The sequence below is a fragment of the Hyla sarda genome, chromosome 11 (assembly GCF_029499605.1).
Source record: "Hyla sarda isolate aHylSar1 chromosome 11, aHylSar1.hap1, whole genome shotgun sequence".
NCBI lineage: Eukaryota > Metazoa > Chordata > Amphibia > Anura > Hylidae > Hyla > Hyla sarda.
In genome coordinates this window covers 99,702,855-99,720,108 of record NC_079199.1, presented here as the reverse complement: position 1 = coordinate 99,720,108, position 17,254 = coordinate 99,702,855, and the positions used below count along the sequence as shown (strand labels likewise).

General features: G+C 41.8%; 1 protein-coding gene across 2 annotated transcripts in view; it reads right to left on the bottom strand.

The window, feature by feature from the left end:
- Nucleotides 1-218: 218 nt before the first annotated feature.
- Nucleotides 219-17,254, bottom strand: part of NES (nestin) — a 33,278-nt gene continuing 16,242 nt past the window's right edge. The window contains exons 3-5 of one of the 2 annotated variants that reach the window (XM_056547337.1): nucleotides 14,664-14,737; nucleotides 4,770-11,774; nucleotides 219-4,448 (exon numbers count right to left, since the gene is read on the bottom strand). In XM_056547337.1, the coding sequence (XP_056403312.1) occupies nucleotides 658-4,448; nucleotides 4,770-11,774; nucleotides 14,664-14,737 (10,870 nt within the window). In that variant the 3' untranslated portion in view covers nucleotides 219-657. Of the gene's footprint in view, nucleotides 11,775-14,663; nucleotides 14,738-17,254 lie in introns of both variants that reach the window. The other variant, XM_056547336.1, reaches the window with a different exon arrangement.

Below are 17,254 nucleotides of genomic sequence, written 5' to 3'. Positions count from 1 at the left end.
ATTCTATGGACAATTTATTGATTTAAAGGGGTACTCTGCACAAACTGTTCCGAACGCTGAAGCCGGGAGCTCGTGGATCTCATAGTCCCACCCTCTCAATGCAAGTCACGCCCCGCCCTCTCAATGCAAGTCTATGGGAGGGGGTGTGACAGTGTCACACCCCCTCCCATAGACTTGCATTGAGGGGGCGGGGTGTGACATCCTGAGGGGGTGGGGCTATGACATCACGAGCTCCCGGCTTCAGCGTTCGGAACAGTTCCTTCTCGTAACACTGAGCAGCGGAGTACCCCTTTAACTTTAAAATATGTAATACAGTATTTGACCTTACAATGTGGACTATGTAACCATGACATGGAGTCCATTGACGGAGAGATAAACAGATCATGTGCCCATATATAATGGACACAATGTACCATGCAGAACATATTAAATAGTCAAAAAAGAAACAAGTACTCAAAAAGTCATAGGCAGACGAGTTTCGAGTACGTAGGAACCTACGTCTGGATCTCCAAGTTCGAAGGAACGGGAAATGTGGACTTGAGACATGGACACGTGGACACATTTAGAAGTGTTGGACCTTCATCCTGCATAAAAGTGGCCAATACCCACTGCGATAGAAAGTTTCAGTTGTTTTATGATCAGGCATGATCAGTCCATTTACTCATCCGATGACCATGAACCTTCTTGTTTTTGGTTAATTTTTAAACCTTGGTTTGTGTCACTTACTTCCCGATTTGTGTCCACAAGATCTTCAGATGTTATTTCCGATGGGTCACCTAAATCCCGTTCTCTAAGATATGGGTTTATTACTTTCTTATTATCAGAGTCCACATATGTGACAGCAGTTTGTATGTTATTCTTAATTTCGGAAGCTTCGTCTAAACAGCCTTCAGATGTTTCAATCAAAGATTGGAAAAAGCCCTCACTTTTTCCTTCCGATACTGTAAATTCTATTAGAGAGTCTTCTATTTTGTCCTGGGACTGTGATTTTACTATATCACCATCCGACCTTATAATCTTTGCTTCAGAAATTATGATTTTACTGTCCTGTTCGGTAGAATGTCCATTATACAAATGGGCTTCTAAATCGAGAGTGGCCTGTACAATAGTGTGCCCATTTATTCCATTCACTCTTTTACCATCCTCGCTATATTCCCTTGTATATTCGGACATATCGTCATGTTCTCTGCTGGAATCATATGAAGAATCACTTGCTATGGCTTTTTCGTCATCCGATGATGCCTGAGGCTCTGTCTGTTCCGCGAGACTACTTTCTGGTTCCGAAGTCAATAATGGATCATTTTGGCCATGTTCCCTTGGACTCTTGGATTCAGTGTCAACACCAATATCGTCTTTCTCAGAAAGTTGTGTTTTACTATTTTCCTGTTCAAGAGCAGGGCTGAAAGTTGACACATTTGGGGAACTCTCACCGTAAACTATTGAGCCATCATTTTCTGAACTTTCTTCTGATGGTGTCTCACCAACCTGGACGTCATCTTGGTCAGTCCCCAGTGTTATTCCACCTTGGATTTCACATTCTTCATTATTAGGCACATTTGAACTGATAACATTGTCTTCATTGAATTCATCTAGATGCTCGGTTGAAGGTTCCTTTGCTCCTTCTGTCGATTTGCCATCACATTCTTTGTCTTTTTCCTTATAGAAGTCTCTTTCATGGTCTTCAGTATCTACATTTTCTCTCTGCTCCAGGCTAAAATCTTGTGTAACTAAGTCAGAATGTTTCATTGTTATATATTCTTCATTTTCTGTAATATGTTCATGACTTGGAGAAGGAACTAATTCTGTAGGTTCAGATAATAAATTCTCTGTATCTGTACCTTCATGTTTTCCATTATGGTCATCATTAACACTTTCCTTGCCCAGCTGTTTGGAAGTCAAGTGTTCTTGGTCCTCTGGAGGTGAAGTATCAAATTCGGTTTTCTCCACCTGGCATTCTATACTTGCTTCAAGTTCAACGTTCGATGAAAAATTTTCTATTTCTTCCTGATTAGTTGCGGATTGTTCAGACTCAGGGTTTGCGACATTTGCATTGATTTCTGATGGTTCTTTAAATGTCTTAGGAAGGGGCTCTTCCGTAACCAATGTTGTTGAAGGATCTTCTGCGTCCATCTTAGAGTCTAAAAATTTTTCTGGATGCTGACTCCCAACCTGATGTATAGGACTTTCATCGTGTTGCTTATAATACTCTGAGTCTTTGAGTAAATTTGACTGCTGACTTACTTCAGAGAGTATTTGTGATGATTGTGACTCCAAACTGCTAATTAACACTTCTTTGGCTTCACCCTTATCTTTTGGACTTTGCGATTCGGTAACGTCTTCAGTATCAAGTGTTGTAGCAGAATCTTCTGTGTCCATATTAGAGTCTACAAAATTTTCTAGATGCTCACTTTCAACCCGACCCGTAGGAATTTCACCTTCTTCCAACAGTATTTGTGATGACTGTGATTCTATACTGCTGTCTAACACCTCCTCAGCTTCACCACCTTCCACAAGACTTTGTGATCTGGTAGCCTCTTCAGTATCTGCAGTTGTAGAAGATTCTTCTGTGTCTAGCTTTGGATCCACAAGATCTTCAGACTGAGTCTTTTCATCAACTATCTTGCTTTCCACTAGACATTTAAATGTTTCAGAAGCAGGTTCTTCAGTTACCAAAGATCCAATAGAATCTTCAGACACAGGTCCTTCAGTAACCAAAGCTGCAGAAGAATCTTCTGTGTCTACTTTAGGGTCTACAAAATGTTCTTGCCTCTCACTTTCAACTCGATCTGTAGGGGTTTCACCTTCTTTTAAGAGTTTTTCTGACAACTGTGACTCTACACTGCTGTCTAACACCTCCTCACCACCCTCTGCAGGACTTTGGGATTTGGTAACCTCTTCAGTATCTTCAGTTGTAGAAGATTCTTCTGTGTCCAGCTTAGGATCCACAATATCTTCAGACGGAGTCTTTGCATCATCTATCTTGCTTTCCACTAGATCTGCAAATGTTTCAAATGCAGTTTCTTCGGCAACTAGAGCTGTAGAAGAATCTTCTGTGTCTACTTTAGGCTCTTCAAAATGTTCTAAATGCTCACTTTCAGTTCGATCTGTTTCAGCTTCTTCTAAGAGTATTTGTGATGACTGTGACTCTATACTGCTGTCTAACACCTCCTCAGCTTCTCCGCCCTCCGCAGGACTTTGTGTTTTTGTTACCTCTTCAGTATCTGCTGTTGTAGAAGATTCTTCTGTTTCCAGCTTAGGATCTACAAAATCTTCAGACTTTGTCTTTTCATCATCATTCTTGCTTTTTCCATGATCTTCAAATGTTTCAGACACAGGTTCTTCAGTAACCAAAGATCCAGTAGAATCTTCAGACACAGGTTCTTCGGTAACCAAAGATCCAGTAGAATCTTCAGACACAGGTTCTTCGGTAACCAAAGATCCAGTAGAATCTTCAGACACAGGTTCTTCGGTAACCAAAGATCCAGTAGAATCTTCAGACACAGGTTCTTCGGTAACCAAAGATCCAGTAGAATCTTCAGACACAGGTTCTTCGGTAACCAAAGCGGCACAAGAAGCTTCTGAGTCTACAACATGTTCTAGATGCTCACTTTCAACTCGATCTGTAGGAGTTTCATCTTCTTCTAATAGTATTTGTGATGACTGTGACTCTAAACTGTTGTCTATCTCCTTCTCAGCTTCACCACCTTCCGCAAGACTTTGTGATTTGGTAACTTCTTCAGTGTCTGCTGTTGTAGAAGATTCTTCTATGTCCAGCTTAGGATCTACAAGATCTTCAGACTGAGTCTTTTCATGATCTATCTGTCTTTCTGCTTGATCTTCAAATGTTTCAGACACAGATTCTTTAGTAACCAAAGCTGTAGAACAATCTTCTGTGTCTACTTTAGGGTCTACAACATGTTCTAGCTGCTCACTTTCAACTTGATCTGCAGGTGTCTCACCTTCTTCTAAGAGTATTTGTGATGACTGTGACTCTAAACTGCTGTCTAACACCTCCTCAGCTTCACCATCCTCCACAGGACTTTGTGATTTGGTAACCTTGTCAATATCTGCTGTTGTATAAGATTCTTCTTTGTCCAGCTCAGGATCCACAAGATCTTCAGACTTTGTTTTTTCATGGACTATCTTGGTTTGCACTATATCTGCAAATGTTTCAGACACAGATTCTTTAGTAACCAAAGCTGTAGAAGAATCTTCTGTGTCTACTTTTGGGTCTACAACATGTTCTAGCTGCTCACTTTTAACTTGATCTGCAGGAGTTTCACCTTCTTCGAAAAGTATTTGTGATGACTTTGACTCTAAACTGCTGTCTAACACCTCCTCAGCTTCTCCACCCTCTGCAAGACTGTGTGATTTGGTAATCTCTTCAGTATCTGCTGTTGTAGAAGATTCTTCTGTGTCCAGCTTAGGATCCACAAGATCTTCAGACTTTGTCTTTTCATCATCCTTCTTGCTTTCTTCTTGATCTTCAAATGTTTCAGACACAGGTTCCTCAGTAACTAAAGCTGCACAAGAAGCTTTAGTGTCTACTTTAAAGTCTACAACATGTTCTAGATGCTCACTGTCCACTTGATCTGCAGGAGTTTCACCTTCTTCTAATAGTATTTGTGATGACTGTGACTCTACACTCCTGTCTAACACCTCTTCAGCTTCACCACCCTCCACAAGACTTTGTGATTTGGTAACCTCTTCAGTATCTTCAGTTGAAGATTCTTCTGTGTCCAGCTTAGGATCCACAAGATCTTCAGACTGAGTCTTTTCATCAACAATCTTGCTTTCTACGTGACCTTCAAATGTTTCAGACGCAGGTTCCTCAGTAACCAAAGCTGCAGAAGAATTCTTAGAATCAGGTCCTTTGGTAACCAAAGCTGCCAAAGAACCTTCTGTGTCTACATTAGAGTCTACAACATGTTCTGGATATTCACTTTCAACTCGATCTGTAGAAGGTTTTTCAGATACAGGTTCTTCAATAAGTACAGCTGTAGAAGAATCTTCTGTGTCCAGCTTAGGGTCTACAAAATGTTCTCGCTGCTCATTTTCAACTTGATCTGTAGGGGTTTCACCTTCTTCGAATAGTATTTGTGATGACTGTGACTCTAAACTGTTGTCTATCTCCTTCTCAGCTTCACCACCTTTCGCAATACATCGTGATTTGGTAGCCTCCTCAGTATCTGCTGTTGTAGAAGATTCTTCTGTGTCCAGCTTAGGATCCACAAGATCTTCAGACTGTGTTTTTTCATGGACTATTTTGCTTTCTACTATATTCTCAAATGTTTCAGACACAGGTTCCTCAGTAACCAAAGCTGCAGAGGAATCTTCTGTGTATACTTTAGGGTCTACAACATGTTCTAGCTGCTCACTTTCAACTTGATCTTTAGAAGAATCTTCTTTGTCTACTTTAGGCTCTTCAAAATAATCTTGCTGCTCACTTTCAACTTGATCTGCAGGAGTTTCACCTTCTCCTAAGAGTATTTGTGAGGACTGTGACTCTACACTGCTGTCTAACACCTCTTCAGCTTCACCACCCTCTGCAAGACTTTGTGATTTGGCAGCCTCTTCAGTACCTTCAGTTGTAGAAGATTCTTCTGTGTCCAGCTTAGCATCCACAAAATCTTCAGACTTGGTCTTTTCATCATCTATCTTGCTTTCTACTAGACCTTCAAATGTTTCAGACACAGGTTCCTCAGTAACCAAAGCTGCACAAGAATCTTCTGTGTCTACTTTAGAGTCTACAACATGTTCTGGATATTCCCTTTCAACTTGATCTGTAGTAGGTTCTTCAGTAACCAAAGTGGCAGAAAAAGCTTCTGTGTCTACTTTAGAGTCTACAACATGTTCTTGATGCTCACTTTTAACTTGATCTGCAGGAGTTTCACCTTCTTCTAAGAATATTTCTGATGACTGTGACTCTATACTGCTGTCTAACACCTCAGCTTCCCCAACCTCCGCAAGACTTTGTGATTTGGTAACCTCTTCAGTATCTGCAGTTGTAGAAGATTCTTCTGTATCCAGCTTAGGATTCACAATATCTTCAGACTGAGTCTTTTCATGAACTATTTTGCATTCTACTAGACCTTCAAATGTTTCAGACACAGGTTCCTCAGCAACCACATATCCAGTAGAATCTTCAGACACAGGTTCTTCAGTAACTAGAGCTGCAGAAGAATTCTCAGAATCCAAATAATCTTCTGTGTCTACTTTAGAGTCTACAACATGTTCTGGATATTCCTTTTCAACTTGATCTGTAGTAGGTTCTTCAGATGCAGGTTCTTTAGTAAGTACAGCTGTAGAAGAAGCTTCTGGGTCTACCTTAGAGTCTACAAAATTTTTTCGCTGCTCATTTTCCCCTCGATCTGTAGGGCTTTCACCTTCTAGGAGTATTTCTGATGACTGTGACTCTACACTGCTGTCTAACACCTCCTCAGCTTCTCCGTCCTCTGCAAGACTTTGTGATTTGGTAACCTCTTCATTATCTGCTGTTTCAGAAGATTCTTCTGTGTCCAGCTTAGGATCTACAAGATCTTTGGACTGAGTCTTTTCATCATCTATGTTGCTTTCTACTGGACGTTCAGATGTTTCAGACACAGGTTCTTCAGTAACCAGAGCGGCAGAAAAATCTTCAGTGTCTACTTTAGGGTCTACAACATGTTCTAGATGCTCACTTTCAACTTGATCTGCAGGAGTTTCACCTTCTTGTAAGAGTATTTCTGATGGGTGTGATTCTAAACTGCTGTCTAACACCTCCTCACCACCCTCTGCAAGATTTTGTGATGTGGTAGCCTCTTCAGTATCTGCAGTTGTAGAAGATTCTTCTGTGTCCAGCTTAGGATCCACAAGATCTTCAGACGGAGTCTTTTCATCATCTTTCTTGCTTTCTTCTAGATCTTCAAATGTTTCAGACACAGGTTCCTCGGTAACCAAAGATCCAGTAGAATCTTCAGACACAGGTTCTTCAGTAACCAGAGCTGCAGAAGAATTCTTAGAATCAGGTCCTTTGGTAACCAAAGCTGCCAAAGAACCTTCTGTGTCTACTTTAGAGTCTACAACATGTTCTGGATATTCCTTTTCAACTTGATCTGTAGTAGGTTCTTCAGATGCAGGTTCTTTAGTAAGTACAGCTGTAGAAGAAGCCTCTGGGTCTACCTTAGAGTCTACAAAAGGTTCTTGCTGCTCATTTGCACCTTGATCTGTAGAGATTTCACCTTCTAGGAGTATTTGTGATGACTGTGACTCCACACTGCTGTTTAACACCTCCTCAGCTTCTCCATCCTCTGCAAGACTTTGTGATTTGGTAACCTCTTCATTATCTTCTGTTTCAAAAGATTCTTCTGTGTCCAGCTTAGGATCTACAAGATCTTTGGACTGTATCTTTTCATCATCTATGTTGCTTTCTATTGGACGTTCAAATGTTTCAGACACAGGTTCTTCAGTAACCAGAGCGGCAGAAAAATCTTCTGTGTGTACTTTAGGGTCTACAACATGTTCTAGATGCTCACTTTCAACTTGATCTGTACGAGTTTCACCTCCTAAACTGCTGTCTAACACCTCCTCAGCTTCACCAACCTCCGCAAGACTTTGTGATCTGGTAGCCTCTTCAGTATCTTCAGTTGTAGAAGATTCTTCTGTGTCCAGCTTAGGATCCACAAGATCTTCAGACTGAGTCTTTTCATCTACTATCTTGCTTTCTACTAAATTCTGAAATGTTTCAGATGCAGGTTCTTCAGTAACCAGAGCGGCAGAAGAATTTTCTGTGTCTACTTTAGGGTCTTCACCATGTTCTAGCTGCTCACTTTCAACACAAACTGTAGGGGTTTCACTTTCTTTTAAGAGTATTTCTGTTGACTGTGACTCTAAACTGCTGTCTAACACCTCCTCAGCTTCACCATCCTCCGCAAGTCTTTGTGATTTGGTAACTTCTTCATTATCTTCAGTTGTAGATGATTCTTCTGTGTCCAGCTTAGGATCCACAACATCTTCAGACTTTGTTTTTTCATCATCTATCTTGCTTTCTACTGGATGTTCAAATGTTTCAGACACCTGTTCCTCAGTAACTAGAGCTGTAGACAAATCTTCAGAATCAGGTTCTTCAGTAACCAAAGCAGCAGAATAATCTTCTGTGTCTACTTTAGAGTCTGCGAAATGTCCTTCTTCTAAGAGTATTTGTGATGACTGTGACTCTAAACTGCTGTCTAACACCTCCTCAGCTTCACCACCCTCTGCAGGACTTTGTGATGTGGTAACCTCTTCAGTATCTGCTGTTGTAGAGGTTTCTTTTGTGTCCAGCTTAGAGTATTCAAAATCCTCAGCTTCACCACTATCTGTAGGGCTTTGTGGTTCGATAACCTCTTCAGTAAAAAGTGTTGTGGAAGAATCCTCTTTGTGAAGCTTAGGGTCCATAAAATCTTCTGGATGCTCACTCTCAACCAGTTCTATGGGACTTTCATCCTTTTGCTCATAGTCAAAGTCTTTGCCATCATATTGGATTAAATTTACCTGCTCGCCAACTTCTGGGAGTAAAGAATGTGACTCCGAACTGCTGTCTAACATCTCCTCACCTTCACCACCATCTAAAAGACTTTTTGATTTAGTAACCACTTCTTTCTCCTGCTTAGGGTCTACAAAGTATGCAGACTCCGTGTTTTCATCATCTGTCTTGCGTTCTGATGGATCTTCAGATGATTCAGTTGCAGGTTGTTCATTATCCCCTGTATTCAGCTTAGCGTCTACAAAATGTTCAGACTTGGCGTTTTCGTCCTCTGTCTTGCTTTCTACTGGATCTTCCCCTAGTTCAGAAGAAGGTTCTTCAGTAAAATGTTCGGCAGAAGAATCTAGTTTATAGTCTACAAAATGTTCTTGATGTTCTCTCTGAATCACATCTATAGGACTTTGATCTTGTTGCTCACTATAGTCTGAGTCTTTGGTTACATTTGACTGATCACTTACTTCTGTTAATATTTGTGATGATTGTGACTCCAAACTGCTGTCTAACACTTCCTCGGCTTCAGCATCTCTTGCAGGACATTGGGATTTGTTAACCTCTACTGACTCCTCTGTTATTATTTCTTCATCTACCAAGTCCTCGAATTCATCAAGGTTAGGTAGTGGGGTCGTATCTGGAAGAGTTTGCTCTAGTTGATAATCTTTACTAATTTCAAATTCATCACTTTTTTGAGAGTAGATTGAAATATCTTGAGAGTCCATAGAATCCTCCGATATCAGATTCTCATTGTCTGGAATATTAGCAGCTTCTATGTCATCCAACGCTGTTATGCTCTTCTCAATGGGTCCATCAAAGTCATAGGGATTCTCAGCAAGGAGCACATGCGATTTTCTATCTTCTAACAGGAGGTTTTCACGCTCATGTTCTAACACAATTGTTGACTGTTGACAAATGATTTCCTTTTCAAAAATGTCTAGCTCCCTTTCTTTTTCTTCCAAAATAATTTCATCTTTATGAGTTTCTGCTTCTTCATCAGTAACGTTGATTTTCTTCTCTTGTTGTTCAACTTCTCCATCATTTTCACTTGTGAATCGAAGGTTGTTTGGGATGATGTTCAGTGAAAATCCCACATATTGTTCACTTTGTGTTGACAGTACAATTTGTGGCTCTGCACTTTTCTCATTGTCATTAGAAATCATATTTTCCTTCTGCACCAGTTCATGAATTTCTTCCTGTTTTAAGTCTGGAAGGTTTTCTAGCAAACCGTGACCTTCACTGTCCGTGGTTTGGACAACTTGCTTGTTTTCACTATAGTCACCAAAAATGTCATGACCCTCTTGTTCTGCATCACTCTGTTCCACACTCTTAAGGTCAGACAGTGGACTGTCTAGAATCTCTTCAGATACACGACTAACTTCTTCTTGAACATTATCCAGCTGATCCAAGATGTCATTGATCTTCTGGTCGTCTGATTCTTCCCAGTTAGTGTCACTGTACTCTTGAGGGGTTTCCTCTGAAGTTTTTACAGTGACACTTCTATGCTGTACCTCATAACTCTGATTGATTTGTTCTACGTCACTTAATTCAAAATTGTTTTCCTCTTGGTATTGAAGTGGTGTTTCTTCAAAGTCCTCCTGAATCTGGTTGGTGGACTGATAAACTTCTTTGACAACATGTATCCTGGACTGTTCTCTATCCATAATGTCATTGATATTCTGTTCTGCATTATTTATATTTTCCTCAGATCCATAGTCCTTCTCGAAACCCTCCTCCTCTTCCTTTTTGCTCTGTGTCTCAAAGTCTTCTTCATTTATAAGGTGGCCCTTTGACTCAGCTGCATCACAGAACTGAAATCTCTCTTGTTTTTTCTGATCAAACTGTATGTGTTCTAGTTTGTCATCCCTTCCCTGATCGACTTCAGACTCCAATGAAAGAGGTCCATCAAGAATGTCTTCATCTTGTCCGGAGGGTTGGTGGTCAAGCTCATTATCAATATACTTTTCAATATTTGTATTTTGAGGAACTTCTTCTGTATCCTTTTCAGTGTTCTCATGATACTCTTCCATTTGACTTTCCTGTTCATCATAAATATCCTTTGTAAGGTTGTGTCCATGATCAAACAACTGGTCATTGTCTACCTTTAGAGAACTTAGCACCTGTATCTTCTGATCAATAATAATTACTTTATTTTGGAGATTAACTTCTGCTTCAACATCCTTGGGAGTTTCTTCTGTACGATTTACCTTCAAACTCTCATTTACTTCCCGGCTTTCCTTTTGTCCATCGACCTCCTGATTTGTGTCCTCCTCTTTGCCATGACTTGCATTGTCAACATCTGCATTATATGAGACTGGAGTGTCAAAATCCAGCTCTTGGCTGAGGGAATATTCAGTTCCTTGCTCAGGTCCACCATCTGAGCCAAACACATTTGGTTTATCTATATCTTGTGTATTTGGTTTTATATAATCCAGAACTGTTCTAAACTCCTCATCGTGCACTTTAATGGATGACTCCATATTGTGATATTCCAGTGGTTCCACCAACTCCTCTCCTTCAGCATACACTATCTGGCTACTCACAGTTTGAATAACCTCTTGTTTTTCAATGATGTTTTCTCCATTAATATTTCCATCACTTGTATGGTCATCATTAGCCAGTAGAACCTCTAAGTCAGTATTTTCTTTATGGGGTTTCTCAAAGACAAGTGTATCAATGTCTTTCTTTAGAGCTCCAACAAAATGCTGTTCCTCTAACCCAAAATCAGAGATGACTTGAATATGTTTTTCTTCGGTCTCCAAAGTAGACTCCACCTGAACGCTTTCAGTTTCCTTTTCACCATTGGCACCATTGAGACGATCTGTCTTCTTTAACTCTGTATCGATTGTGTGGTAAACATTTCCGTTTAAAACAGATTCAATATCGTTCTCCTTCCTCGTGATCTCCTTAGTGACAGGTTTGGAAGAATCCTGAGAATACGATATGAAGTGCACTTTCTTTTTCTTGACCACATCTCCATTTTGATGGTGCCTTCCTAAGATGCTTTCCGCTGGAGGCAGTGGTGTAGATGCTTTAGCAGAAGATGCTTTGGTATAGTTAAGACCTTGAGATTGAAGCACAGAACTTACTTTCTGAAACTCTTTGGTTACAGGACTTGACCTGTTCGAAAATGAGGTACTCTTCACATGCAGGTAGCGTTTCGTACTTGAGGTCTCTGCACTCTGCTTTTTGTTGGCTTTTAACCTGTTGTCACTAGGAACCAGCGCTTTAATGTTTTCATGTCGACCTTTCCTGAAGCTGCTCTGTTCCAGCACTGAATCTGTGAGATATACAAACAGATGCCTTTTAAGGCTTTTTGTCTACAGTCAACGAAATATTCGCAATGCTTCATATCACCAAAGTTTTCACTGGAGCACTCAACTGGCAATGCATAGACAGTCCATATCTACAGAAACTTCCCACAACCACCACATTTAAAGGGGTTATCCAGGAAAAAACTTTCTTTTCTATATCATCTGGCTCCAGAAAGTTGAACAGATTTATAAATTACTTCTATTAAAAAATCTTAATCCTTTCAGTACTTATGAGCTGCTGAAGTTGTTCTTTTCTGTCTAAGTGCCACCTGTCTCTGGAACTGTCCAGAGTAGAAGCAAATCCCCATAGCAAACCTCTTCTACTCTGTGCAGTTCCAGAGACAAGCAGAGATGTCTGTAAAAGAGAAAAAAAGAGAGACCGGAGGGAGGCGCCTCGTGTGATACCGTATGGGTAAGCAACATGAAAAATCGGGGGTCGGTTAGGACACACCCCTAGGTAGTGGCTGCTCACCTGAGAGCAAGTGAAAACTTGCGTGTCAACCCACAATGGGGTTACCAGAAGTAGCAAAGATGGTAGGACTGCTGCCAAGCCGGAGGTCACAGGGGAGGAAAGACAACCAATCCTGATGAAACTTTGGCAAGTAGAACAACAAGACCCCAATAGGCGCTGCAGATTCCCACGAAGTAAACCAGACCAGAGATGTAGTAGTAGTAGTAGTACAAAACACTGGAAGGTTTATTGTAGTAAAAACAATAAAATACAGATTACGCGTTTCGGGGGAGCCACCCCCTTCTTCAGATCTGAAGAAGGGGGTGGCTCCCCCGAAACGCATAATCTATATTTTATTGTTTTTACTACAATAAACCTTCCAGTGTTTTGTACTTCTACTACTACATCTCTGGTCTGGTTTACTTCGTGGGAATCTGCAGCGCCTATTGGGGTCTTGTTGTTCTACTTGCTAAAGCAGAGATGTCAGCAGAGAGCACTGTTGCCAGACAGAAAAGAACAACTCAACTTCAGCAGCTGATAATTATTTTTAATAGAAGTAATTTACAAATCTGTTTAACTTCCTGGAGCCAGTTGATATATAAAAAAAAGTTTTTTCCTGGAATACCCCTGTTCCGAACGCTGTTTTTGAGCTGCGGGGGTCGGCCACGCCCTTTGTGACATCACGGCCACGTCCCCTCAATGCAAGTCTTTGGGAGGGGGCGTGACGCCCCCTCCCATAGACTTGCATTGAGGGGCGTGGTCGTGATGTCACAATGGGCGTGGCCGACCCCCTCGGCTCAAAAACAGCGTTCGGAACATTTACTTCCGAACGCTGGCCAGGGGAGTACCCTTTTAACCACAGAGGCATGGAGGTCTGAAATACTATTAATAGGCATGATTTAAAGGTTCCCCTAAAAAATGGAAGGGTTTTTTGGCTGACAGCTATTTTTCCCAGTTCTCCACATTTGCCATTTTTTTCCAGACATCTCTAGCCGAAGGTTATATCTCCAGAGAAAATGAAGTTCTCTGGTGCCTAAATGGAACCTACCCAATTCTTATTTTTCCTGGCATCATCTGTCAGGGTAGAATAAGGAGACCCCATAATAAGATATTTGGCTCGTCCCACTTTAAATAGGTGGGTTCGGCTGACTTTTTTCAAATGAGTATAGGGGGTCTCCTGACTGTCCCCTGACAGGTGCTATCTGTTCCTTTTCATTAAAGGGAACGTTTCATCAGATTGAACTATATATAATGTGTGGCAATGCGTTTTATTTGGTAAAAACTTCTTCCTCCCTATCCCCATCCCCGGGAGACGTTCCTGCCCATAGGGATGGTGAGTATATGAAGTTAGAAAGTCTCCCCTGCCAGCCCCATAAGTAGTCCCTTAATCGGGAAGCTATACTTATCTAGTCCTGTCTTTTCTAACTGTAATCCCGCCCACTTGGCTTGATTGACAGCTCTACCACGGCCCACATCATAACTCTGCTCCATCTGCTTAGGGAGCAGAGCGGTGACGAGGGCTGTCAATCACTCTAAGGGGGTGTGATTACAGCAGGAGAAGACGGGACTAGGTAAGCATAGCTCCAGTGGTTGGACCCCCCATGATCTAAAACATATCCCTTATCCTTCTCCTGTATGGAGCCCCAACTCTCCCTCAGAGCGGCGCATCACTATTCCCGTCAGAAGTGGGCCTGCCAAGCCCCCTTCATATAGCTCTATGGGAGAGTCGAAGATAGCCGAACTATCCTATAGAGATATTTGGAAGGGGAGTAGCGGCCCCTGCTTCTTGCAGGGTCGGAAAAGAGCCGAGCTCCAACTTCTTCTATAATGACAAGACACAACACCTCCATGCAGTGTAGCGCAGTGCAGATAATTCAGAAGCATCTTCACCTGGGCGACAGTAGCCGTTTCACGCCGTATGGCGTGAAACGGCTACGGTCACCAATGTGAAGGCGCTTCTGAACCATGTTTATACCAACACCCTGTTCCTCTGGCCTAGACAGGATTACCGGCTTCGCTTGGACAGCGTGGGTGGTGCTGGGTGTGATCTGTTTCTAGAGTAAGCAATATAAAACATCCACCATAATGATGTGGGGGTGTCCTAAAAGCGTGACTTTGGTTGGGCATGGGGCACCATTTAGCACCACATCCTACCCAGCTGACAGAGGAAAAAATGTTTCATGTGGGAGCGATTTCTATGGAATGACTTTATATGGCCAAATAAAGTTGTGAAAGAAACGGATGACCATCTAGTAACCTTGATTTATTTTATCTTATTTTTTTTACGTCCAGAGAGATTATTTTAGGGATGTTGAAATACACCGACTGTCACAAATTAAACCTTTTGTTATGACTATAAAGTCAACTTCCCTTCTATTGTAAACCCCATTCATGAGAAACTTACCATTGAAGGATGAAGAGATTTTGTAGTCTGCACTGGGGGAATATAGTCGTGTACTTTCAGCTTCCAAAAGGGATCTGCAAATAAAAGAAAAAAGTTTCTAATAAAGTATAAGAAAGAATGTATGTTCAAAGAATAACCATTGAAGTGTTGTGTTCTTATGAGATTGAGGGCCAGTAAATGGGTACTCCCCCAAAAGACATCTTATCCCATATCCAAGGGATAGGGGATAAGATGTCTGAACGCTGGGTTCCCGTGCCGGTAGACGTGACATCACACCACGTCCCCTCCATTCAGGTCTAGTGTTACGGCAGGTGGTAGTGGATCCTCTGGACCTGTGTGAAAGAAGACGTGAGCCGTACCAGGGAGCGGAGTCTAAAGTGCCGCTGGTTTTCACCACAGCCCGCCGCAAAGTGGGATGGTCTTGCTGTGGCAGGCAGCGCCCAGGTCGCTACCTCTGGCACGACTCGACCACACAGGCTGCTAGGTGTATCTTGACTCAGGAGAGATGACAAGTAGAGAGGCTGGAAGGAAGGCAGGACAGGCGGTACAGAAGCATAATCAGGACGTAGCAAGGTCAATAGACTGGCGGCACAGTAGTGTAGTCAGGTCATAAGCGGAGTAGTCAGGAACACAGAAAGGCAAACACAATGACTGCTTTCTCTGAGGCACTAGGTGCAAAGATACGGCAAGGGGGTGTGGGAGGTGATCACACTTATAGACAAGGCACAGGTGAAAGCAATAATCAAGGGCGCACTTGCCCTCTAAATCTTAAAGCACTACAGGAGGAACAGCAGATAGGGAAGGTGAGTGACAGCCCAAGATTCACATGCGGGCATGTCCCACGATGCGAATTCCGGGCCCGCCAGCAGAAGCGGACAGAGCAGGGAAGCGCTCACGGCCAGCATGTCCGGCCGGAGCGCTAGTTGTAACTTCTAGGAAGAAAGAATTAGAAAGAAGCAAAGTGGAATTAGAAAGAGTCGAGAAGCGTTGGTTCGCTGTTAGGGAACAAATGTTTTGGTCAACCACTATGGAAGGTGTGGGGCCAACATTAACTACTTATTAAGAACCAGGGTGAAAATCACTGGAGAAAATGGAATGTGATTAAAAGACAATAACACCTGGGCCTGGAGACAAATCAAAACCCCAAAAGTGGGAACTCCGGTGGAAAACTTTTTTTTTTTTTTTTTTTTTAAATCAACTGGTGGCGGAAAGTTAAACAGTTTTGTAAATTACATGAACAGGTAAAAGAGCCAGCACCGTAAATACAAGAATTTATTGGATTCTTTAAAATTCCATTGAGAAAGGCAAATAGAAGGAGTACATCAAGCGATATCACAACAGTTTACAGCATGGGAAAAAGGTCCCTTCACGCCGACGCGTTTCAGGTCATGGAACCTTAGTCATGGCAAAGGGTCTATGGCCATGACTAAGGGTCTATGACCTGAAACGCGTCGGCATGAAGGGATCTTTTCCCCATGCTGTAAACTGTTGTGATATCGCTTGATGTACTCCTTCTATTTGGATTTCTTAATTGAATTTTAAAGAATCCAATAAATTCTTGTTTTTATGGTGCTGGCCCTTTTACCTGTGCAATTTACCTCGAGGATTGTCGTGCACCAAAGGCTCAGGTGAGCTGATAAACTTTCTGCTATCAGATTTTTAAATTACTTCTACTACACACCACAGTGCTCTCTGCTGACACCTCTGTCCATGTCAGGAACTGTCCAGAGCAGGAGAGGTTTGCTATGGGGATTTGCTCCTGCTCTGGACAGTTCCTGACAAGGACAGAGGTGTCAGCAGAGAGCACTGTGGTCATACAGAAAAGAAATTCAAAAAGAAAAGAACTTCCTGTGGAGCATACCGCAGCTGATAAGTACTGGAAGGATGAAGATTTATAATAGAAGTAATTTCCAAATCTGTTACATTTATAAAAAAAAATTCCACCGGAGTACCCCTTTAAATACTCTATGGAGGTTTAGGGTCAAAACCACAAGACATTAGGGACAGAGGTAAAAAAAAAAAACACTGAATACTACAGGAGTCACCTAAAAGCCAACAATTCCAAATAATGGTTTCTTCTGATGTGGCAGAGGACCACATGTACCATGTGTGACTGTCGCCTCTACACCTCTTATACCTAAACTGTTCTTGGTGACTTATGTGAAAATCTTTTACTAAACCTCCATTATTTGGTGCCTTTTTAAAGGGATACTCCACTGACCAGCGTTTAGAACATTTAGTTCCGAATGCTGTGTGCGCGCTGCGGTGTGTCGGCCACGCCCCCTCAATGCAAGTCTACAGGAGGGGGCGTGACTACCGTTACACCCCCCTCCCGTAGACTTGCATTGAGGGGGCGTGGCCGACACACCGCGGCACGCACACAGTGTTCAGAACTAAATGTTCTAAACACTGGTAAGTGGAGTATCCCTTTGAATGCTCCTTTACAATTTTTCAAAAATGACAAGACTTCCATTTTATATATATATATATATATATATATATATATATATATATATATTTATTAAATTCTTGGATCATAATAATTCACAAAAAAAAAGGTCCCTGTAGAAAAGTCTTTTATATACCGATTT